Raw genomic sequence first — 26,670 nt, forward strand, 5'->3', positions numbered from 1 at the left:
AAGTGGAGAGTTTAAATGAGTTGACTTACTCAACACAACAGAGAAAAGGTAATAAAATAGTTTTCATGTGTCTGAAGTGTCACTTCTGCTGAGGATGTGTCCAGCTGTTTTCCTGGCTCACTGAGTAGAGAGACATGGAAGCAAAGAGACAGGGAAAGTGAGATGTGAGGAGGAAATGGAACTCGATGAATAGAATGGCCCGACGACATAAAAAATTGTAAACATGCCCCCTGCTGGCTCTCCTCCCAGTTTTTGCGGCACACATGTCTATTCAGGACCATATTTTCAGGAAATATTTTCGTCCATGTGTCTTAGGTATACCACTATTTAAAGGAATGCCATCACAGGGAACTATACTCAGTAGCTTGTAACAACGTAGGAAAGAATCGGAAAGAGATGTATATGCATATGTATAAGTGAATCACTGTGCTGTATGCCTGAAACGAGGACGCCGTTGTAAATCAACCAGACTCCAATAAAAAAGGATGCCATATGTATACTTGTCAAGTGAATAGTTGGCCCATAACTTAGACACTGCATCTTCCTTTTTCAAAAAGAAGCCTGCACGTGTTGATCGATCATTCTATGCCGGGTGTGCTAAGTACTTTACATGGATTTTCTCATTCACCCCGCATGATACTGCTATGAATCAACATTATTCTTTTCCTTGTTTTACTAAAACCTGAGTCCTTGCTATCATTGTCTTCATTTCACAGAAAACCTAGACTTGAAAGTAGTAAATAACTTTCCCAATGCCCAAGAACTAGTAAATGGTAGACCCCAATTGTTTTAAAGTGAGGCAGTTTGAGGAATAGCTGTATTTACACTTCTTTTGTAAATAGCACTGAGTGATATAAATCATAAAATTTCCACCTTTCTTTGTTTGAAGCATCAAAGGTTAAGAGAATGTACTTTTGACTAGAGCCAACTTAGCTCACCCACAAGTCTGTAAACATTTCCAGAAGATCAATGATTTTTATTTATTGTGTGTGTGTATGTATTGTGTGAAAAGGCTCAAATCTTGGAATAGTCTTAAGATGTAGGTTCATTTTTCTAAGCTCTCCTAATATCTTTGGTAGTAATTAGGGTTTTGTTTTCTTTAAACAGGAAACAGAGTTGCTTAGTCATTTCTCTCATCCTTCCAATATCTGAAATATTTGTGGGGTTTGTTTTTTACTCGGTGGGTTCTTCCTCTTGTGTCTGACCTCCTTATCTGCTTAGATATCTTTTACTCTAAGATGCTCATTTCCTTCAGAAAATTGTTTGTGAGAATTCTTTGAGGCCTAGGATGAAGGTGCAGTCCTCTGAAGAGCAATGGAACTTCCTTCTGCCAAGTGGTTGGAAGGACCACCAGTTTTAAGGTCAATATAAACAAAATTCACAGCCTGCATTTTATTAGACTTCAAATATGGGAGTTTGGGCTGCAAATCTGTGTTCAGATCAATTTGCCATTATGTCTTGTGTTTCCCTCTTTCCATCACTGCTTGATGTCAAGATAAATATCCTTGTGTTCACTTGGAGGAGGATATGAATTGAATATTTGTGGTTTACCCTTTCCCTTTGAGGTCCCAGCCTGATGAGTGAAGGGTCTGCTATTATATTTCCCATAGTGGGCTTGGTCTTGTTCCCCATATATCTTAGATCAGCTGGATCAGCCCATCAGGACTAGCAATTTTCCTTAAAGCAGGGGTGGCTTCAGGAATTTTTCTGCCTCTCTGCACCCCACCTTCACTTAATTTTGTCCATTTATTTCTGTTACCTTGTTAGGTCTTTGATGGTCTTAAAAAGAGGGCTCTTATATTTTATAATACTTTTTTCTCTAGTATTTTCCTATAGTTGTATAGCAAAGAATTAACCTTACTCAAAGAGGGTCTGACTTTTGGTCTTGGCTCCTGGGAGGTAATCTCTAAACTCTTGGAATGTTCTGCCTGATACAAGTGTGTCTTGGTTTTCTAAGCGCCTTGGGTCACACCAACAGTCCATGGTAGGGGATGCAAGTCCCTGGGTATCAACCAACAGACTGTCTGCCATGTTTAAGTAACCAAGCTCTTGTAGAAATTCTGGACACCAAGGCTTGGGTGAGCTTCCTTGCTTGGCAATACTCCATGTGCATATGGTTATACATTGGTCTGGGAGAAGTTAGCCCTACATGTGACTCAACTGGTAGAGCAAGGGAAGCTTCACATGCTTCTACTCAACTGGTAGAGCTTCAAGCTTCACACAAGCTTCCTCCCTGGACTCTGACCTTATGTCTCTTCTCATGGTGGATTCTAATCTGAGTATTTTTGCTGTCATAAACCATAACCATAACTATAATAGCTTCCATTGAGTTCGGTGAGTTCTTCTAGCAAATTATCAAACCTGTGCATATCTTGGAAGCCCCAGATTTCCAACTGGTGTTAGAAGTAAGGGTGGTCTTGGGAAATTCCCTAACTCTGCAATTGTTTTCAGTGGAAAGTTGTTGCTTTCAATAGAAAGGTAGTCACATTACCTAGCCAGCCATATGACTGGAAATGAAAAAGTCTGAAATGATGACAAATGCATTTACCTACCTTTAGTCCATATTTTCATATAAAACTGTTGACTTGAGTTAAATAACATGACTGAATTAACTTTAATCAAAATGTTGGAACAGGCTTTTATGAATCAGTCAAATGCTGACTACATGATTTTTGAATGAAAGAAATGTCGTTATATGTGAGAATGTATAAATATGAATAAATGTAACATATGTATATATAGCTATATATTTATAAATATACCTGATTATCAAACGAGTACTAGCTTAGGACTCAAGAGATGTGGTATAATTGATTTGACTACTTTCTAGAAAGACAACTTTGGTGATTCATTCATTTCCTTGAACCTACTTCCTCACAAATCCAGTGACATAGGTCAGGGGTTCTCATTGGGGGTGATGTTGCCTATGAGAGGCCATTTTGGAAATGGAGTGGGTGATTTTTTGTTGTCGTAACTTTTGAGAGTACTGACATTTAGGTAGAGTCTGGGATTTTAAATGTCCCACAAGCCATGGCACAGAACTGCTCAGAGAAGAATTGTTCCATATCCTATATGCAATTTTTGGATGTTTTACCAGACATTCATTTAGGTGAAACACCTGTTCATAATTAACTGAGCCTAGATGCAAACTCTATTTTATACATGAAAACAACATACGTTTTGCATGATTTTAATACATGTGGAATTTTCCAGATATACAACTGCTATGTAATTGAGAGAAGACTGCACGCTGTCTTGCCTGGCACTTTCCCAGCAATGCTGCTCATGTGTTTGAGTCCCTGAGACAACCCACCCACCCACCTGCAGAATTGGAATGCCATGGTGCAAGCACAGATGGCTTCACCAGGCCCTCTGCTGCTGCTGCTGCTAAGTCGCTTCAGTCGTGTCTGACACTGTGTGACCCCAGAGACGGCAGCCCACCAGGCTCCCCTGTCCCTGGGATTCTCCAGGCAAGAACACTGGAGTGGGTTGCCATTTCCTTCTCCAATGCATGAAAGTGAAAAGTGAAAGTGAAGTCGCTCAGTCGTGTCTGACTCCTAGCAACCCCATGGACTGCAGCCCACCAGGCTCCTCCACCCATGGGATTTTCCAGGCAAGAGTACTGGAGTGGGGTGCCATTGCCTTCTCCACCAGGCCCTCAGGGTGGTCCTAAACTGAGTATTTGCCTGATGAAATGGAGGTTATTATTATGATAAATTACTTCTTTCATTTCTTCACTGTATTGAAGTTAGTACGTTATGGTTATTTAAAATTATATATATATATATGTAGGTTATCATATCTACAGATTTCATTTCTGTGTGGTGTCTTGGTCTGCCTGTCAAATATTCCCCAGGCCACTTGTATACATACACACACACACACACATACTGCTGCTGCTGCTGCTAAGTCACTTCAGTCGTGTCCGACTCTGTGTGACCCCATAGACGGCAGCCCACCAGGCTCCCCCGTCCCTGGGATTCTCCAGGCAAGAACACTGGAGTGGGCCGCCATTTCCTTCTCCAATGCATGAAAGTGAAAAGTGAAAGTGAAGTCGCTTAGTCATGTCTGACTCTCAGCGACCCCATGGACTGCAGCCCACCAGGCTCCTCCATCCATGGGATTTTCCAGGCAAGAGTACTGGAGTGGGGTGCCATTGCACACACACATACATGCACACAAATGGGGAATGTTGGGATCCCGTTTTTTTTGAAAAGACATTCCACATTAAGAATATGCCAAGGTAAAGAATTCTCTAAACTCTTCTTTCTTCATTCCACAAATTAGTTTGGTTTGGACTCTGTGTGAGGAAACACTTTGGAAGTGTTTCTATATAGCTTCATAATCACTTGTTCCTTTAAGGCATGGTCTATAACCAAGGATGATCCTCTGGTTCAGAGAAGAAAAAAGGAACCCATTAAGTCTATTTTCCAAGGTAGCCTCTGCTTAGGACCAATTGAACATGTCTTCATTTCAGCATAATTCACTTCAGTGAGCTTACTTCTAAGCAGTAGAATCACATGGATGAGTGATGATCAGTTGATGAGGGTCCTTCATCAAAAAGGGCTTGTCATCTAAATGGAGAGAATGTTTTAAACTTAAAAGACTGTGACATTGTGCAGGGAATGGAAGAATCTGAAGGGTGAGGTACAAGCAAAATGCTGTGGGAGAGCTTCTGTGGGGAGAACTCATTTGACCTGGGAGAAGAGGAAAGGTTTTGAGAAGTGGGAGAGGGTGTTTCAGGCACTGAATCAACAGGGACAAAGTGGAAGCTAGAAAGTGTAAGGCTGGCCATAGGAAAGTCTTGCCCATGGTCTCAGAAATTTCACATCAGTGAAGCGATGGGGACAAGGTGAGGCTGGAAAGGTAGGTTGGTACCCGATCACGGAGGACCTTGAAAGCCAGGCTGAGAAGTCCTGACAGGACTGTGAGGCAATTCTGCAGAAAGTCATGAAGTTTTGCTGTTCAGTCACCAAGTTGTGTCCAATTCTTTGTGACCCCATGAACTGTAGCACAACAGGCTTTCCTGTCCTTCACTGTCTCCCAGTTTGCTCAAATTCATATGCACTGAGTCAGTAATTTGAGGAGAGTGATATGATCAGAGTCCTGGTTTTGGAAAACATTCTAGCTGACCTCTGCTGGATGCACAGGTAGAGAGAAAGACACTTCTGCTCGTAGGTGGTTATACCAGCCCAGATGAGACTTCCAGGTGAGGCACCCAGGTGAGGCTGGGACACAGAGCAGCAGCAGCTGGGCTGGAAGAAGAGGGCGAAGACAGACAGAGGAGGAGGATGGTGAGGGAGGACTCTGCCTGAACACCTGAGTAAGGTGACAACACTGTAGCCTGGATACCAATTACCAGGAGAGGGTTGCCCAGGAAGATGGAGGCAATAATGAGCTTGGTTTTCAGACCAACTGGATTTGAAAGACAGGTACTATATGCACATGGAGATGTCCAGCAAGCAATTAGAAGAAAGGGCTGGAGTGCTCAAAATTTTCCAGATTATCTGTCACTTCTCTACCACCCTCTCCTCCTCCAAGAACCTCTCCTCTGTCAGGACTGAAAGGTTACCATGGTTACTGAACGTAGCACCACGGATAAGAACTCATGCTCTGGATATGATTGAGTTAGAGTCCAATCCTAGTTCTGCCTCTCTCTGGTTGTATGACATTGGGTGAGTCAGTGGATTTCTCCAAGTCTTAGCTTCCTCATCTACAAAATGGTGCTAAAAAAAAAAGTATCTTCAGTAAAACCATTTGACAAATAAATGAGTGATTACCCGGCATATTGTAAATGCCTAAAAATGTTACCTGTTATTGAACCAGATGGCTTATCATTCCACAAACACACCTCAACTCTCTTACTTCTGGTCATTGGTCCCTGCTGCTGTTCTCTGCTTAGAATGTTCTTCTACCTGACCCTAATCCATCCACCAACAGACGTCACTCTACCTGTTCACTTTGCTTCCTACTCAAGATTTTGAAATCTTATTTCTCCTTGACTGTAAGAGCTGGGGTTGGAATTTGGAATAAACTCGACTGGAAGAGTTTGCACACTCACTGTGACGATTAAAGAGTCTTGGCTGGCTCACAAGAGGCAATGCAGACTTTGTTCTCTTACAGAAAATACTCTGACTCTGTGAGGCTTTCCTAATATGTGTTACTAGAAGGATTATATAGCGAGCATCTCACCAAACACAGGCTTTATTGAGCATAAAAAGAACAAAAATGAAATCTTGGGAAGCCCAAACAAGTTTGGTGTTGTCTAATGTTTGCTATGCTTCAATCTTTGTGGAGAGTCGAGTGCTTTTTCCTCGGCACTTCTGTTGCGGATTCCTCTTTGGCAGCATTTTCCCAGGTAGAAAGTGCTACCAGCCAGTTCTTTCCTGCTACCTTCCGCCCACGCTTTGTTTTGGCAAATATAACTTGCCCGGGAGCTTCAGAAATGCTGCTCTGCACAGCCCTCATGCCAAACTGGAAGAGACTATTCTCTGTAAAATTAAGATAAGCGTTCAGAAGAGCCAATCTGCTTCCAAATATGATTTTAACAAAATTTTTAAGTCAACTGAAACAGTGGCTCAATGTCATTCTTTGTGTTTCTACTTTTTACAGTATCTTTCTTTTGTTTTCGAACAGTTCCTATAGCGATATAATGAAAATAACCTTTATTTTTTTTCCAGCTGCAAAGAGAGAACCATAAATTATTCCTTACCCTAGTTTCCTTTCAGTACACACAAAAGCCAGTGCTTGCTCTGCCCCAATAAATCAAAGCTTCAAAAAGGGCAAGGCAGCTAATCAGAGAACGCAGCTTCCACTAACTAGACAATGAAATCCTGTGTCTGTCATCTTTGGAATTAATAAGAGATAAAGCGCCACTTTACACAAAGTTTCCAAACCAGGTCAGGAAAGAGTCAGGACATAGAATGGATTTGCAAACCTGGTCATTATAGTCATCTAAGAGCATATGATTCAATCAAGATTGGATTTTCATCTGCATTTCACAGCCATGGGTTAATGTCTTCAAATGCATTTCTGATAGAACCAAAGATTTAATCATTGTACTTCTGAAAAATATATTTTCAAAAGAGAAATATTTTTGAGCTGGTAAGGAAAATGTTTCTAAGAGAAACTGATATTGAAAACAGCCCTGAAGGATGTACGAGCTTTCAACAGAGATGCACATTTTGTAAAAATGGATTGACTCAAATTACAGGATTGTGCCCAATTGATTCAAGTTTACTAGTTTTCCATATTAATGTCCTCAAGAGCGTAATTAATGATGACAACACTTAATAAATGCCCTCTCTGTATGAGATACCATGCTGAGCACAGGGTTAAGGAGATTGATGAAACACCTGGCCTGCCCTCAAGGGACTTGTAGCCTTCAAACGCTTCGAACTCCAGTTTAACTTTATTATACAAAATGAAACAGAAAAATCATTATAAATTGATTTTGACATTTGGTTGGAAGCTCTACATGAAATTTTTGCTTCACAGCAATTTTCTCTGAAAATAAAATCAAATGACCTAAGATACAAAGAAGATGGCTCTTCTTTTTAAATTTTCATACTCTTTTAATTTAAAAAAGTATATTAATAAATCTGTGTAACATTATATATGATGAAGGTGTGCAATGTGTTACTTTGATACATTTATATCTAATATTGCCAATGAAGTAGTATCACCTTACACAATTAGTACAATATTATTATCTATATTCATTATACTGTGCATTAGATCTCTATGGCTTATTTACTACTTGTTTATAAGTTTGCACCCTTAAACAACAACAATCCTATTATCCCAGTGCCCAGTCCCTAGTAACCACCATTTAACTCTCTGTGTTTTACAGGTTTGACATTTTTACATTTCACATATAAGTGATATCATACAGCTTGAAGACAGCTTTTCTAGGATAGAATATAACTGCAAAAATCAGCTGAATTCAATAAATTTTCACCATAGCCATAGCCACAAAATTAGTAATTCTATATAACTGCTTGAAACTTAAACTAGAAAGAAAAAAATTGGTTAATGCGTATAACACTTTAGTAAGGGTATGCTATGCTAAGTGGCAACCCACTCCAGTACTCTTGCCTGGAAATTCCATGGACAGAGGAGAGAGGTAGGCTATAGTCCATGGGGTCTCTAAGAGTCAGACACGACTGAGCGACTTCACTTTCACTTTCATGCATTGGAGAAGGAAATGGCAACCCACTCCAGTGTTCTTGCCTGGAGAATCCCAGGGACGGGGGAGCCTGGTGGGCTGCCGTCTATGGGTCGCACAGAGTCGGACACGACTGAAGTGACTTAGCAAGGGTAGAATACTCAAAAATATGTAACTCTATTGGAGTCCCAGCTTCAAACAGTACCATCACATGGGACAAGAAACTTCCTGGAAGAAATTCAATTCAAAAACGAAATTCTGCACATGGGCTTGGCTCAAAAGTGGCATTTTAGTGTGTGGTACTCAAATTTTGATTAAGTCTAGCCATGGCATGGGGACTTTAAATGTTTAAAATTGATAATCAATTTTCACTAAGTACAAACTATAGACACTGGGGTTCAGGGAAACACTGCTTTGGGATTTATGTCACAAAATGAAACACAAAATAGAGAGATTCAACGTTTTCCTCTTTCTGTAGGAGAATGGCTTATCCAAGTTTCCAAGACAACTGCACCCTTTTGTTGCAGTGGGGGACATCCAGGAGGAAGAGACTCTATACTCACACACAAGAGCTCCACCATGGATACCTTGGCAATGGAGATTATCCAACTGATGCTGGATAAAACAAAATGAAAATGCAGATGCCACAGGGAAGGTGACAGACTGTAGGGGATACATATGAACACCCCTTAGAAAGAATTCTGCCGGGAGCTGCAGAATTTTCAGTAGCAGGTGAGGATAAGAACCAGAGAATTATGGTTTACTCCTACTCATCTGACCCCATTTGTCTACTTCCCTATGCTGATGTTGATACAGTAGACTATACAAATATGAAAGTGTGTGGTTCATCACTCAGTCATATCCAACTCTTTGCAACCCCATGGACTGTAGCCCACCAGGCTCCATCCATAGAACTCTCCAGGCAAGAAAACTGGAGTGGATAGCCATTCCCTTCTCCAGAGGATCTTCCTGACCCAGGAAATAAACCCAGGTCTCCTGCATTGCAGGCAGATTCTTTATCATCTGAGCCACCAGGGTTACATTACTCAAATATTAGGTCTTACTTCATTTCAACAGTATGTTGAATTATTTTCTAAGAAGAAAAGGGCTCACTTATCTGAAATTTAGTAACATATTCAACAACTTCTTTCCCATCTTAACTTCTGATTAAGTATTTTACACTGCTGGAGCCCTATAGCTTGATGCTGAACATAAGGGAGGGAGAAAAATACCCAAGAGAATTAAGAATATAACGGAATGGCTTGCTCACCATGAAGACTTCACCTTGTTCTCCTGAGAACCAGTGACACTGAGCAGCAAAAAAGAACTCCTGGTACTTCTGGAAATTATATAAAAGGCACATTGAACTGGTTAGAAACTTCTGGGTTGGCTTCCTTTCCTCTCAAAGATTATTGAAAGTTTTTCTGCTCATAAGAGAATACTGAAAAAGAACTCATTGTAAAAGGTCTATGTGAAAGTGCTGAGAATAGGTTATCCTGCACCGTGGTAGATCAGAGCTGACTGCATATGGAAAAGTATGTATCCTACTGTACTTTTAATGGCCTTCAAAAATAATTAACAGTAGAAAAGGAAAAAGCACTGACAAAATTTTTATGGTGAAGATGTCCTTTGACAGTTTTTTGGGAATTGGAAAGCCACTTCTTGTTTTGTAACAATAGATCATCCTTTTCTTCTCAATCTACCGGGTGCTTTGCTACCAGATTAATTTTCCTAATGTATCACCTTCATCATATCATTCTCCTGTTTAAAATTTCAGAAAATAAATTTCATAGGCAATGGGAAGGAGGAATGGCAAAGAATAGCTAACTCATGGAATAATAATTATAGCTAAAATGTATGGTTCACAAGGCAATATTCTAAACACTATGAATGTGTTAACCCATGTAATACTCAAAAATTCCTGACATAGATACTAATTTTTGTACCTCATTTTAAAGGTGAGATTACAGGGACTTCCCTGGCAGTCCAGTGGTTAAGACTCCAAGCTCCCAATGCAGGCAGCAAGGGTGCCATCTCTGGTAGGGGATCTAAGATTTTCCATGTGGCACAGAAAAAAAAAAAAAGAATATGAGGCTAAAGATGGTCAAAAAATCACATGAAAAGATGTTCAACATAGCTAATTTTTTAGAGAAATGCAAATCAAAACTACAATATCACGTCATACCAGTCAGAATGGCCATCATCAAAAAGTCTACAAACAATAATGCTGGAAAAGATGTGGGGAAATGGGAACCCTCCTACACTGTTGGTGGGAATGTAAATTGGTGAAGCCACTACAGAAAACATCGTGGTGGTTCCTTAAAAAACTAAAAATAGAACTACTAAATGATCCAGCAATCCCATTCCTGGGCATATATTTGGAGAAAACCAAAATTAAAAAGAAATACACACACCAATGTTCACTGCAGCACCATTTACAATAGCCAGGACACGGAAGCAATCTGAATGTCCATCAACAGGGGGATGGATAAACAGGATGTGATACATATATAAAACAGAAGAGTACTCAGCCATAAAAAGAACACAATAATGTCATCTGCAGCAACATGGATGTACCTAGAGTGTCATACTAAGTGAAGAAAGTCAGACAGAGAAAGAAAAATATCATATGATATTGGTTATATGCTGAATCTTCAAAGGCTACAAACGAACTTAACCTACCAAACAGAAATAGAGTTACAGATGAAGAAAACAAACTTATGGTTACCAAGTGGAACAAGGGGAAGGATAAACTGGAATTGGGGTTGACACATACATACTACTATATATAAAATAGATAATCAAGGACCTACTGTATAGTACAAGTAACTCTACTCAATACTCCATAATGGCTTATATGGGAAAAGAACCTAAAAAAGAGTGGATATATGTATATGTATAACTGATTCACTTTCTTGTACACCTGAAACTAACACAACATTGTAAATCAACTATACTCCAAATTCGAAACAAAACAAATAAAAACTAAAGATGAAGTTAGTAATTTGCTCATGATTTCACTGGAGAAGGCAATGGCACCCCACTCCAGTACTCTTGCCTGGAAAATCCCATGGACCGAGGAGCCTGGTGGGCTTCAGTCCATGGGGTCGCTAAGAGTCGGACACGACTGAGCGACTTCACTTTCACTTTTCACTTTCATGCATTGGAGGAGGAAATGGCAATCCACCCCAGAATTCTTGCCTGGAGAATCCCAGGGACGGGGGAGCCTGGTGGGCTGCTGTCTATGGGGTCGCACAGAGTCGGACACGACTGAAGCGACTTAGCAGCAGCAGCAGCAGCAGCATGATTTCACAGGGGACATTTCAACCAGGCAGTCAAGACTCTAGTGCGCTTTCACTATTAAACACTGCCGCTGAACCCCAGGGCTCAAAAGGCCTTCAGAGGCACAAAAGAAAAATGTGTGCCTTAATCATGCTGTGCTCAGTCCTGAAAAGTCAGAGGGAAGATTCTCTGGTTTCCTGATGGCATTCAGTGCTTTCTACTAATATAATCTAACAAGAACTCTTTTTCTGTCTTATCATTTACTCCCCCATCTCAACTCCTCCAATCTAGCCAAATATTCTTACCACCCTGAAATGCTCTTCTTCTTGAGTGTCTTCATCTTCCTGTGATTACAGCTGTTAATGATCACTTACGCCCCCATCAAAGCCTGCCTCATCCAACAAGCACATCTCCTTTAGCCATGTGCGTTGGGAGGGGCCTCTCTGGACTCCTACAGCCACTGTGGTCTATACCAGAGATTCGGTATCATCACTTACCGGTTTGTGAGGCTCTCTTCTCAGGTGCTTTTTCTCTCCTCCCATTCTAAATGTTAATCCTTTCAAAATAAGGTCTCAGGACAGTATGCACTCAAAGAGACTCTGTTGATTGTGAAAGAAATATAATCATCAAATGTGCCTCAGGCAGCAGACCTTATGGAGAAGAAATCCTTGGTTTGACAGAACAAAGCAAAAGAACACATAAATACAAGTGTTTTCTAAAATTGCCTTGAACAATTATCACAGGGTTGAAAAGATACATAGGGAATGTTTTATTGATCAAGTCTCTTTTTTTCCTCTAGTGATTTCTAACACATACATTTTCAATTTGCTTGTGATTTCTTTACAAAAATTTAGAAATATATTTCAACTTATTTTTGTTAAAATAAAACAGCATACCCTGCTATGCTAGATGAGAAAGAACCTTGGCCAGTTTTTCTTTTATCTTGACATTGCTTCTCAGATTTAATTGAATTAGAATGTGGAAATTTAATTCAATCCCTTTGTTACTTTAGGTACATTATTTCAAGAAATCTCTCTTAACATTTGCACTAAACTTTGTAATCATATGAACAAGTGAGAGGATTTATAGTGCCCTTTGTCAAGTTTATTATTCAGAATATTTGTAGGGGTCGGGGAGGAGCTGCAAATGAGTAACTTTTTTCCAAAAGCTGAAGTGGATGGTATACCTTCTGAGCCCAATATGTACTCATACATACATACATATTGTACTACTGTGTATGTGTGCCTGCTAAGTCGCTTCAGTCATGTCTGACTCTTTGCTACCCTATGGACTGTAGCCTACCAAGCTCCTCTTGTCTATGGGATTTTCTAGCCAAGAATACTGGAGTGGGTTGCCATGCCCTCCTCCAGGGGATCTTCCCAACCCAGGGATCGACCCTGCGTCTCCTGTATTGTAGGTGACTCTTTACTGCTGAGCCACCAGGGAAGCCCAAATGGGCTTTATGGAAATCTTTACCTCTGAGCTACTGGGGAAGCCCAATACGGGCTTTATTTGGAACATAAAACGAGTGGTGACTGATTTTGTACTGTCACCATCCTATGAAGAGAAAGCTTCATGCGAAGAGGCCACACCAGTTTCCAACCCTAAGTCTTGATTCTGGAAGGGAGTATATGTAAGAGTAACCAAGGCAGGTGCTTTTGGCTCATTTTCCTGGAAATGGTACTCCTTAGGGAGAAATGAGAGGGTGGTGGTGGTGGGAAGTGTAAAGGGAAATATAGGTCAGAGATCTATGTCCTGTTTCCAAACACTGGTTTCCTAAGACTCAGTGGAGAAATAGAGATTCCATTATTATATCAGCACTTACAGAACGCTTTGTTTCTATAATTCCTTTCCCCACTTAAGTCTGCAGAAAGCCTGACATGGCCTCTTGAACCCTCCTGGGAGGGTTCTGGGCAAAGGGTAACAAGTCATGCTTTTCTTGAAAAACCTTTAGAAAAGGTTCAGCCAGAAACTGCAATAGGTAGTTTACTCTTGCAATGGTTTTCAATTAGGTTACTCATTTATGGTATTCCCGATTTGGGTCTTTTTAGTAGATGTATTGAAATCTGCATCCAAAATACTGATAGAGTGTATATAAACAAATTTTGGCCATAAAGAGTCTTCTCATCTTTTTTTTTTTTTTTTTGGCGTCCAAAACAAGTAATAAAATAGCAGGAAAAAGTTTTAATCTATGAAATGTTAAGAGATCAAATAAAAATATTAAAGAAAGGCTGTGGAAGGTCACAGATTACCTCACAAGGCAGAAAGGGGACACAAATCCTGCACTCTAATTGTACCTTATAGTCCAAGGACCCTAGAATAAATGTGAAGCCTTGAAAATGGGTTTCTTAATTTATCTGTAACAGGATTGAGAACAGATTCGTTTTGTCTATTTCCCAATAAAAATGGACTCATTTTTTAAATAAAGAAAATAGTATAGTTTGGATGCTTTTAAACATGTATTGATCAAGTGTTTCTCTTGTCATTCTTCTTAAAACTAGAGAAATTATCTCTTAAAATAACTTATTTCCATCTAAGTCCCCACAACTTTTTCTCTCAGATTAAGGAATGGTGAGCTCCAGTCAACAGATAAAAGCTTGAAGTATCTCAAGAGGCAATCAAAGAGAAATTTTTATATAAAGTCACACTGACTGTTGTTGAGTATTAAGATTATATTTAAGAATGCATATAATGGTTTAGAAAAAAGCAAAAGAGTTCCAGAAAAACATCTATTTCTGCTTTATTGACTATGCCAAAGGCTTTGACTGTGTGGATCACAATAAACTGTAGAAAATTCTGAAAGAGATGGGAATACCAGATCACCTGACCTGCCTCTTGAGAAACCTATATGCAGGTCAGGAATCGACAGTTCCATGTCCATGCTGGATATGGAACAACAGACTGGTTCCAAACAGGAAAAGGAGTACGTCAAGACTGTATATTGTCACCCTGCTTATTTAACTTCTATGCAGAGTACATCATGAGAAAAGCTGGGCTGGATGAAGCACAAGCTGGAATCAAGATTGCCGGGAGAAACATCAATAACTTCAGATATGCAGATGACACCACTCTTAATGGCAGAAAGTGAAGAGGAACTAAAAAGCCTCTTGATAAAGGTGAAAGAGGAGAGTAAAAAAAGTTGGCTTAAAGCTCAACATTCAGAAAACGAAGATCATGGCATCTGGTCCCATCACTTCATGGCAAATAGATGGGGAAACAGTGGAAACAGTTTCAGACTTTATTTTTGGGGGCTCCAAAATCACTGCAGATGGTGACTGCAGCCATGAAATTAAAAGATTGCTTACTCCTTTGAAGGAAAGTTATGACCAACCTAGATAGCATATTCAAAAGCAGAGACATTACTTTGCCAACAAAGGTCCATCTAGTCAAGGCTATGGTTTTTCCAGTGGTCATGTATGGATGTGAAATTTGGACCATAAAGAAAGCTGAGCACCGAAGAATTGATGCTTTTGAACTGTGGTGCTGGAGAAGACTCTTAAGAGTCTCTTGGACTTCAAGGAGATCCAACCAGTCCGTCCTAAAGGAAATCAGTCCTGGGTGTTCATTGGAAGGACTGATGCTGAAGCTGAAACTCCAATACTTTGGCCACCTCATGCAAAGAATTGACTCATTGGAAAAGACTCTGATGCTGGGAGGGATCTGGGGCAGGAGGAGAAGGGGACGACAGAGGATGAGATGGCTGGATGGCATCACTGACTCGATGGACATGAGTTTGAGTGAACTCCGGGAGTTGGTAATGGACAGGGAGGCCTGGCGTGCTGCAATTGATGGGGTCGCAAAGAGTCGGACATGACTGAGCGACTGAACTGAACTGATAATGGTTTAGATAAGCAATTAGTGGTAACCCTTCCTCTGATTTGTAAGATAAATGTTAACACTTTTCTAACTGCAGAATAAGATGTACCACTCATTCCCACATCCTGAATTCCAACAAAATATGAACCCAATTAATCTTTGTTATACACTAAGAACAAAAACAAATGTTCCAGGGTCACCAATTAGCCTGGCTTTATCTATCAGGCAAAACCATTTAACCTTGTCAGCACTTTTTACTACAAGGGCTTACTGATGGGTTTAATTACCAAAGTGGTTACTATAAACCCAATTATATCTGGGTTCTAGTCAGTTCTTCTATAATCAATGGAATCAAACAAGCTCTACTAATATCCAGGTGTATCCTTGTTTAGCCAAGCCACTTTTGGCAACAGATATATGGTTGTGGTTTCTACTTCATCTGCTGGCATTTAACAATGTATCTCCACAGTCAGTCCTAATAGAGTGGAAACCTTTTGTACATTTTAGGCTCAGCTTGCACCTCCCTTCACTCTCCCTTTATCCAGTTTTTTCTCATTGTACTTATTTTTAAAAATTATACTGCTGTAGAATATAACGTGCATACGTGCTAAGTCACTTCAGTCATGTCTGCATCTGTGACCCTATGGACTGTGGCCCCCCAGGCTCCTCTATCCATGGGATTTCCCAGGCAAGAATACTGGAATGGGTTGCCATTTCCTTCTCCAGCGGATCTTCCTGACCCAGGGATCAAACCTGAGTCTCTTACATCTCCTGCATTGGCAGGTGGGTTCTTTACCACTAGCACCACCTGGGAAGTGCCATAACATAACATAACATAGTATTTTATAGTAACATATAGTACTTTTTTCGGAGAAGGCAATGGGAACCCACTCCAGTACTCTTGTCTGGAAAATTCCATGGACACAGAAGCCTGGTAGGCTGCAGTCCATGGGGTCACTGGGAGTCAGACACAAGTGAGTGACTTCACTTTCACTTTTCACTTTCATGCATTGGAGAAGAAAATGACAACCCACTCCAGTATTCTTGCCTGGAGAATCCCAGGGATGGGGGAGCCTGGTGGGCTGCCATCTATGGGGTCGCACAGAGTTGGACACGACTGAAGAGACTCAGCAGCAGCAGTACTTTTTTTGGTCAGCTCCCCCATGAGAGCTCTATGAGAGCAGAGACTTTGTTTTATTGATTCTGTTGTATCCATAACTGTGCTCTGCATGTATCAATAGAAGGCGTTGGATAAATGCACGTTAAATGAACAAAGTTCAGAAACTGGTTTGCAAAATGGGTGGCCAATAGAAATGTTCAACAGGGTATATGTACTGTAATTACACTAGGTGAGAATAGGTTCACAAAGCCACTTATTTAAGTTATATGTGATTTAACAGATAACCACTTTGTCGACTTAAAGAAAAACACACAACATAAGGGTTGTTTGCTGAAGTTTTACTCAGGGTCTTATTGAGGACTATAATCCAGAGGACAGCCACCCAGTTACTTCTGAGGAAACTGCTTCAGAGAGGTAGGGGAGAGTCCTGTTTATATGTGACTTTTGGTGAGGGAATACACGTAGTCAAGCACACATCTTAGTAAAAGATTACTGCTAATTGCAAAGAATAGGTATCTTGAGTTCATGATTTAGTGCTTTCCTATGTATGGAAAGATGAAAGCTTGTTCATGATTTAGTGCTTTCCTATGTATGGAAAGATGAAAGCTTGTATGGAAAGAACTTGTTAAAGTTCTTCCTGGGACTTCCCAAGTGGCCCAGTGGCTAAGACTCCATGCTTCCAATGCAGGGGACACAGGTTTGACCCCTGGTTGGTGAACTAAGATCCCACACGTTGCACAGCCAAAAAAAAAAAAAAAAGAAAAAAATTCCTTCCTGAGATATACATCTAAGTTTCTAAGGGGTCTGCTCGTCCAAAGCTCAGAGTACCTCATTTTGTTTTTCACCCTGAATTCCTCTCCGGGTGTGAGTGCAGTGTGTTACCACTTAACCTTAGTAGGTGAGCAATGCTTTTTGATCTTCATTCACAACTTAGGTTTAAGTTTTTAGAGGTATAAAAGATGGGCTGGGAATTGATATTTCACTATGCTTCTGGTCCTTGGTAGCCTCTAAATAGTGTCTCAAAATTCTCTGTACCATTATCTAGGAATACCATGGAATAAGGTCTGGAGTTGTATTCACAAGACAGAGGAGGCTAATGTGGAATGAATTGCAAGGGCAAACATTACAGCTGTACAGCGTGTTTCAAGTCTCTTAGTCTTCTTAATGTGGTTTACTAAAACAGGTCTCTAATGCTGGATATTTCTCTTTCTCTCTCACACACCAACATCCAATTTTCCCTGTATAAAAGAAAGGCAGAAAAGGTCCCACTTCCCTTCTTTCCTCACCCTCTGTGGCCCCCCGAAACACTCTCCCAGGTTTAGACATGTCATTCTTGGACCTACCCAGTGACTGGACGAGAATAGCTCACTCTGGACACTGGCACAGTTGTGCTGAACTTTCCCTCTGTTGGGAGAACCAATGGAGACTGACTGAGCTTCAGTTGAGAACTTCACCATCTCAAGATTGCAGGTGACATGATAGATGTAACTTCACCCGTGTAAGTGTAGTGTGTGGACAGAAATCTTCCCTGTGTGTGTGTGTCCCCTCATCTTGCTCCTGCCTTTCAAAGCCACTCCAAAACAGGAGGGAAGGGAGCAGGTCACAACCTTTAGACGAATGACATGGCTACAGAACATGACAAAAACTGGTTAGAACCAACTAGGTCCAAGATGGCAGATTTGATTTCTAGTAGACCCGGAGCCTCATTAATATGCTCATTATAATATATTAGCATATGCTAAACAACACACTTACCAGTGCCACGACAGTTTTGAGGCTGACCATGGTTATTGTTATTGCTTAGTCATTAATTGTGTCCAACTTTTTGAGAGCTCAAGGACTGTAGCCCGCCAGGCTCCTCTGACAATGGAATTTCCCCAGGCAAGAATACTGGAGAGGGTTGCCATTTTCCTCTCCAGGGGAACTTCCCAACACAGGGATCAAACCCACATATCTTGCATTGCAGGCAAATTCTTTACCACTGAAGAAAAGGATCAGCCACCAGGGAAGCTTGAGGCTGACAGTACAAGGCCCCACAATGGGTGGTGGCTCCATTTCTGCCATTTCCGGAAATCTCCGCCCCTTCCCCAAAATAATTGCAAAAATCTCCCCATTCACTAGCCTATGAAATTATCCAGCCTATAGAAACTAGCCATGCCTTATTTCAATGCTCTCTTTCTCGCCTTCTGAGAGAAGGCTTACACTCTATGGGGGATGTTTCTCAAAGTTATCTTTGAAATCATGATCACCTTTACCATCTAAACTGTAAACACATATCAGTATGGGAAGAGTTCCTTTCATTTCCAGAGGAAGAAAAACTATCTCAAGGGAATTCTACTTTAGGCACATCTAATTTATTCCATTGCTTCATCAAATTTATTCCAATCTCCAACAATTAGATAAAAATAAACTGAACTCTTAAGAAATAGTCACACATAGGTATTCAGCAGCAGCGTTTATCTGCATAAACCAAAGTATACTAAAACCAAGTTATGTGCCAGAAAAAGACTCAGGTTTTGTAATGACTGTTTCACTGATGATGCACCACTGTAGGCAACCACCAAATCTCATTCTCATGACACAGCCTTAAGAGCAGTGGCTCTAAATTGAGGTCAACTTCAGCCACTAAATTTAATCCCTGGGTCGGGAATATCTCCTGGAGAAGGAAATGGCAACCCAGTATTTTTGCCTGGAGAATCCCATGGACGGAGGAGCCTGGTATACAGTCCATGGGGTCGCAAAGAGTCAAGACATGACTGAGTGACTTCACTTTCACATTTTTTTTCAGCCACTAAGGTAATGTCTGCAGACATTTTTTGTTGTCACAGCTAGGGGAGGGGGCAACTGACATGTGGAGGCCAAGAATGCTGCTAAACATTCTCCAATCCACTGAAGGGCACCAGAATATGTTACCCCAAATATCCCACTATGGCATAAGGATTATTTTGAGCTAAAGACAACTGAGAACCGGCAGAAGCAAGAAAAGCTTTTTATTCTATCCTTAACTGAGTAAAAATATAAATTTCCCCATTTGTAAAGGAAACTTAGATTCATAAAAGGAAATTTCCATTTGTAAAGGTGTCTCTGAACTAGGAAAAGAGCCACAGCTGGAGACAACTCTTATTGTCATTATCTGCGCAAGACAACCCTTGTTTCTGATGTATTTCCTCCCCTCACCTTCCTAGAACTTAATGGCCCCTGCCCAGTAGCCTTAAACTCCCTTCTCTTTGTCTAAGATGGTATATAAATCTCAATCATCTGGTCACTTCCTAAAGTCTCATTTCTTTGTGAAACTTCTGTTCAGATGTACATAATTAAACTGGTTTATCTTTATCATTAATCTGTCTTTTCTCAGCTTGATTTGCAAGCCCCAACCACTGAACTTAGAAGTGTATAGAAAAAAAAGTTTCTCCTCCCTACAGAAGAGGACAGTCTTCCACAACAAAAACTTAACCAGCTTCAAATGTAAATAGTACTAAGGTTGAGAAATGCTGTTCTATATCGACAGGTAGAAATCTAAAGCATTAAAAGTCACTGAGGTGTGTGGCAGCTTAGTAGTGTAAGTGAAGTCAAACCAATTTTCCTTTATGACTGTGAGTCTTGGAAAAAACACTAAGAACTACAGTGCTTCAAACTGTGCTTAATAAAATGACTCTGCAGGATCAAAACCAGGGTTTTTATTCCTATGTCCACCAGTTGCAGAATTAAGAGTGCTACACCACTGCTCTGCTAGTAGGACCCCTGTTTTGGTTAAACTATAAGGAAGAAGAAATTATGAAAGGTTCACTAAATTACAGTGCCAGTGACCCCTATGTTAAGGGTGTTAGGAAATTAGGAGACAGGAAAATGTTTAAGTAAAAAGGTATTAGATAGTCCACAGGGTAGAATTAGTGCCAGTATGAATCAGAGGAGGGCTCTGTGGGGCCTTCCTGGATACAACTTCTTTCCTTGTCTCCAGTTTCTTGTTCGTAGGGTATAGGCGTCATTCAGCCTCCTTGACCTTCCCTGAACTCCAAAGGGCAGATTCAATTTCTCATCAGAGAAGGGAAGGAATGCAGAAACTAAGGAGGACCCATCAAAAAAATACAGTGCAGTGATTAAGGCAGGATCCTAGTTCCTTCTGAAGGGACATACATAACAATATGCTTGAGTTCTTCTGCAGGAACAAAGGGCTTCCCAGGTGGAATTAGTGGTGAAGAACCCATCTGCCAATGCAGGAGACATAAGAGACGTGGGTTCGATGCCTGGGTCGATCTCCTGGAGAAGGGCACTGCCAACCCATACCAGTATTCTTGCCTAGAGAATCCCAAGGACAGAGGAGCCTGGCAGGCTACAGTTCATAGGGTCACACAGAGTTGGACATGATTGAGTGACTAAGCATGCACGCATGCACACAGAAACTAAAGGCCCCATCCTGGTGGGGGATGGGAACCCCAGGGAGAGCACAGGATTCTTGGAGCACAGACTTGTGACCTCACCAACAGCCAGTCAGAAGAAAGTCTGCATGTGTGGGAAGATAAAAAGACTCTGATCTCCTCCCCAAATGATTCTTCTTTTAAAAACTTCAATGGTCGAGTGGCATCTTTGGAGTTGGTTTTTGGACATGAGTCCACCACCTCCTCAGGCTGCCAACCTCATGAATAAAGCAGGCTTTCTGTTCCAATCAACGCTTGTCTCTGGAGTGTTGACTTTCAAGCAGCGAGCAGCCTAACGTGAGTTTGGTAGCAAACAGGCTTGGTGAGAAGCAGGTACAGCTGCAGATCCAGAGACTGTCGTCCTGAATAAGGAGTGAGCAGGAAGGATCTGCCTGCCTCCAGCCCTGAGGTGGCTCCTTCTGTGAGATGACTGGCAAGTCTCAAACCTTCTCCCTAAGATGAGGGGTGGTCCTGTGCCCTGTAGGACCCCCTCCAGCTCTGTCATTCTCAGCGGTTCCCTTACCACATGCTCCAGCACACAAGGACTCAGACAACTCTGTAACAGGATGCCAGTGAGGTATATTTCTTGATCTGCAGCGTACTTGGTAATGGTAAAGGGAATAAAGAAGAAAAGGAACACAAGCAGTTTTGCATAAATGGGAAACCCTTTAATTTGACAATCAGGCATTCAACAGACATTTATTTACTGAGCATCCCCTCTGAATAAGGTATACAGAGTTTCATATTTTCTTAAACAATTTTTTTTAAACAAATCTGAGAAGTTCTCTGCAAGTTTATGTCCTAAGATTTACAGCACCTAACATTCAATTCCACCAGTGAAGCCCCTCGCTGCCTCCACACAGGACAGATGGGTCTTCGCCAGCTCTCTCTCTCCAGGTGGTGCTGACACAGCACACATCTGAATGTTCCTCTCGGCGGGAAACAGAGATGAAAATTCTATACTTATCTCTCAACCTGCTACTATGACTTTCTTCACAGCCTCGGTGTTTCAAAGATTTAAAGTTAACTCTTCTCTTAGAGAACAGATGCGAGCAAGTAAACTCAGAACTGCAATGCCCTGTTCTCTTTCTGTAGCCGAGTTTTGTCTCTGTAACTGCTGCCCACTGGGCTGACTGCTGGCTGCCAGTGCACCCGTGCTGAGGAGAGGAATGTGTCGACTCCCTTGGCTACATCTTCAAAAAGGCCACCTGGAAAAGGAAGAAAAACCCACAGTGCTTTCCTTATATAATGTGATGAAATGGCTGAGTACACATCAAACCTGGATCAGGTAGGTCTGGTCAGTAAGGATGCTCACTGGTCTACAAAGAAAATGACTCCTGGTTGGGCCAGACGCTGCTATTTTACTGAGGGAGCCAATTAGTCCTTCCATAAATAAACCATACAGTAATTAAAATAATTCACATGCACTTTAAAGGGAAAAAAAATTAAGTTTAAATTGACACTAACATTGTACTGCCATGAAGTAATCCAGTTCTCGTTCCCAATGGTTCAAACAGCTGCTTTGGATGTTCTGTGAACAGAGTTCCAAATCCTGAAGACTCCTGGGCAATTCCAGGTTCTTGTCATGATTGTTAATTACACTAATATCTCTTCCGGTTATGCCAATGCTTTTAACCACACTTGACTATATACGTGGGCTTGTCAGCGCAAGTTACCTTAAAATTTAGTTGTTTCAAAAAATTTAATTCATATAGATACAAAATCATTTCAGAGTATTTAATAAGGCCCAGATCAAATGCATCAAATTTCTCAATAGTTTTGGATAATTATGAAACAAACATAATAAAGTCAACCATAAATGCTCTGAAAGTTCTAGTTCAGGGGTGATAATAAATTGCGGAGAGTGCCAGCATCTGGAAGAGAGCAGCATGCAGTCAGAGATAAAGATGTGGAAGTTTGTCCTGGGCCATTTTTTGGGGGAAAGAGTGAGCAACAGAAGCGAAAATATTCCACTCTTGGACAGCTGGTACTTAAGTCCCCAAACGCAGTTGAAGGAGGCGTGTATTTAATGAGCCCTGTAAAGGGGAAAGGAAAAGGAAAGAGTCGTGCAAGGGCAGAAGGCATCTGCTTTTTGTCAAGTGATTCAGAAGGATGTTACTCTTCATACGATGCTGGTGAGAAAAGCCCCTGCTGCGTTTCCGTATCAACTTCCAGCTGAGTTTCTCTATCAAGTTCTGCAGTGAGAACAAAGTTGAAGGAGCAGGCAAAGAAGAGAGGTTAAGATTCCTAAACAAAATATAAACATGGGGTGGGGAGGAGACAGATAGCAGAGTAGAAGGACATGAGCTCACCTCTTCTTATGGAACATGTAAACTTGGACAACTGGTGCAAACCTCAAGGGCTTAGAGTCAAGAGTCTGTGATAATAGTTATGAAAACACTTGTGTTTCTCTCCCTGGCCTCTCAGCTGGTAACAGATATTAGAAGCCCATGAATATTCAGATGAGAAGGGGCTGCTGAAGAGAGACCAGCTGGGCCCCTTAGGGGATGATGACAGAATCCCAGGAAGAGGTTTCAGGGGTTACTGAGTCTGACTTCTGGCTCACTGTTGTCAGTATCTCTGTTGGGAGACTGCTTCTTCAACAGCAGTTCACAGGGACCTTCTCAAGAAACCAATGCCACTGCTGATACTCAGAGACACAAAGATGACAGATGAAAACCAGTTATCCCTTTTTGAATTCTGAAAGCTGCTATGTCATGGAGTATTCCAACCAGAACTACTTAGAATAACTGATGGTGACAAATGTTGTCATAAAAATGGTTAAGAACTTTTGCCCTAGAACCACACAGATCAGTGGTCCTCTACTTGGGACAATTTTGCCCACCAGGGTACATGTGGTAGTGTCTGAGGATTTCTTTTTTTTTGTCATGGCATGCAGAATCTTAGTTCTGGGACCGGAGACAGAACCCGTGCACCTTGCAGTGGAAACACGGAGTCCCAGCTGCTGGACCACGAGGGAAGTCCCTGGAGATATTTTTGGCTGGCACAATTTGGGGGATGCTAAAGGCATCTAGTGGGTAGAGAGGGAGGGATATTCCGATAATGCGCAGGACAGCTCCCCATAAGAAAGAACAATCAGCCTGAAAGCATTAACAGTGCCAGTGCTGAAAAATGCTGAAGTTTAGACTTAAATCTCTCCGTGACCTTCAACAAGAAGTTCAGTTAGATGTCTCTGTGACCTTCAACAAGCTCATTAAACTCTATAACAGGACCTACCAGAAACTTGTAAAACACTTTCCTATTTTGATTCTTTTCATCCTCAGCAGTTTTATGATTTAGGTAAAGCAGGCATCTGAAACTTTTAAAAGTGAAGAAACGGAAACTCAGAAAACCTAAGTGACTTGCTCAGGATACAATGGCAACCCACTCCAGTACTCTTGCCTGGGAAACCCCATGGATGGAGGAGCCTGGTAGGCTACAGTCCATGGGGTCGCTAAGAGTCGGACACGACTGGGCAACTTCCCTTTCACTTTTCAGTTTCATGCACTGGAGAAGAAAATGGCAACCCACTCCAGTATTGTTGCCTGGAGAATCCCAGGGACAGGAGCCTGGTGGGGTCGCGACCTATGGGGTCCCGCAGTCGGACATGACTGACGTGACTTAGCATAGCAGCAGCAGCAGCAGTGATGGGTTTAGGAAGAAATTTTTATTTCTAATCCATGCTTTCCCCCTTGTAAGTTTACAGATAGATGATCAAGGTAAAATTGCACAGGTTGGGGGACTTTTAATCTTCATATTGTCTCATATATCAAAGAGTTACTTTCTTTTGCATGCTTGGGAACATGGGTGCAAGATGGAGAAAACTACATAAGAGGCTGCGCTCATTAAAACAAATAATGCAAAATGCAGCCCCTCAGTCAAAAGAGAAAAAAAATTTAATTTGACCTACGTCTTTTTTTTTCTTGTTTGTTTTTATAGTGCCGCCTGCCAAGGACACTCTGTGTTTCTCAGGACTTAATAACAAGAAACTGCAATCATCCTTGGGAACAGGTACTGTACAATGTAGTTTAGCTTCTTTTTATTTAAAACATTTTGAGATAACATATTTCAAATGCAGATTTTGTTTTCCCTAGCTTTTATCCGTGACAGGAAAAATTGCTTTCCCTACCTGCCATTTATTTTAAGAGAGGATAATTTTATTTTGTTCCATTACACTGAGAAAAATCTCCGTATTTCATCTTTTTAGTTTTATTCCCCAAAGTAAAAAGTTTTAAAGCTTTGCAGAGTCTATGAGTACAGCTACAGCTTCAGGCTCCATTGTTGCATTTCTGGAGGATCTAGTTACAAAAGTATAAATAATTATTAGAAACAAGGGAGATAGGGCTCTTTGGAGTTTGCTGTAAGGTTTCACCCTCTTTGTTCTCTCCTCCTGAAAGTGGACACTGGGGAATGGAAAAGGGGAGGGAGAGTGAAACTGTCTAAAAATACTGTCTCTGCTTTGAGTCACCATCTAAAAACAATCTTAAGCCACCATAAGCAGGGCCAGGCTGCAGTAATAGTTGACCAAATGTTCAGTTTATAATGCTTCGGTACAATTGCGTAAATATGCTAAACACTTTTGAATGCTCTTTTTGTCTTAGTTAACAAAATTATACTATGAATTCTATTCCTCAGCATAGAGTTGGAATTTCAATCAATAGAAAGACATGCTGTCAAGGCAGCCTGCACAAGATAAAATTAACATTTTAAAAAATGCTACATAAATGCTTTGAGGTGCACAATACAAGACAGATAAAACTGTAAAATACTGAAAAATGTGAGTTTCATAGTAAAATTGAGCTTTAGAAAAGACTCTTCAGAATAAGTAGCACAGCCACACACAAACATTCCTTTTAAAGGGTACTGTAGACTTCATAAGTAAATATAAAAAACTATGCCTTAAATATATTTTTTGTTTAGGTATGGTTCATGTTCAAAGTTATGTTCTGAAATAAATGTTATGACATGGAAACAAATTTTATATTAATATTATAAAATCCAGTTTCTAGGCTCAAGCTTCATTTACAAAATAAAATATACAATGTAAATGTAAATATAAAAATAATGAAAGAAAATTACTTTTTCAATCACATTATTTTGAGTCTTAAATGACAACAGGGTACAAAATGCTTCCTAACTTGCTAATTTAGCATCAATCAGGCCTGTGTTGATGACATGTGGACTCCACTCTTGGCACTGAATAAATAATATGAGATTTTCCTCTACTGGGCTGGCAAGCTGGCTTCATTCACTCAGTTTAGTAAATGATTAAATGATTAAATACCATCTATACGTCTGTCTGACTGGACAGTCAGAGAACACACTGAGAAGGCATTCCCTCGTGGCACTAATATGTGAGTGGGGGAGACAGTCAAGTAATGAGATGATTCTAGTAGGTTGGGATAAGTCTAGGATGGACTCCTAACACCTGAGGACACAAAAAAGACCATTCTTGGGTTATGAAAGGAAGTAAGATTTCTCAAGAAGTTATTATTCTAATTAGTTATTATTAGAGGTAGTTATTATTCTAATTAGGAAAACTTGTGTGGTAATAAAGCCTGGCATGGCACACAGTGGGATATACCTTTTTTCCCATTAAAAGAAGCTGGCTTTGCTAAATGAACTACTAGCTAATAGGAAGGATGGAATAAAGGACCAAAGATGTGAGAAGCAATACAATAAGGAAGACGATCCTATCCCTCTAAAATGACAATAAGTATGTGTACATTGAATGTAGACAGGAATACTAGACCAAGCAAACATCAGTGAAGCCTTCCAACTCAAATTCTGTAAGAGCCTTTAGAAAGTAGGAAAAAAGCAAGTAAAATCAGTGTCTTTAATGTCATTTAAACCTCTACCTTGTATTTTAT

At 40.7% G+C, this 26,670-nt stretch overlaps 1 protein-coding gene across 7 annotated transcripts in view; it reads right to left on the reverse strand.

Moving 5' to 3' along the window:
• Window positions 1-313: 313 nt before the first annotated feature.
• UBE3D (ubiquitin protein ligase E3D) overlaps window positions 314-26,670 on the reverse strand; it is a 188,048-nt gene continuing 161,691 nt past the window's right edge. For 5 of the 7 annotated variants that reach the window (XM_070795782.1, XM_070795779.1, XM_070795781.1 and 2 more), the window contains one exon: window positions 21,447-22,008. Coding sequence is in view for 1 of the 7 variants with exons in the window: in XM_019967088.2 (XP_019822647.2) it covers window positions 21,988-22,008 (21 nt within the window). In the remaining 6 variants the exon portion in view is untranslated. Of the gene's footprint in view, window positions 9,507-10,113; window positions 10,216-11,946; window positions 12,049-21,446; window positions 22,009-26,670 lie in introns of those variants that run through there. The other 2 variants (XR_011568392.1, XR_011568393.1) reach the window with 2 other exon arrangements.

Source organism: Bos indicus, chromosome 9 (assembly GCF_029378745.1).
Source record: "Bos indicus isolate NIAB-ARS_2022 breed Sahiwal x Tharparkar chromosome 9, NIAB-ARS_B.indTharparkar_mat_pri_1.0, whole genome shotgun sequence".
Taxonomy (NCBI): domain Eukaryota; kingdom Metazoa; phylum Chordata; class Mammalia; order Artiodactyla; family Bovidae; genus Bos; species Bos indicus.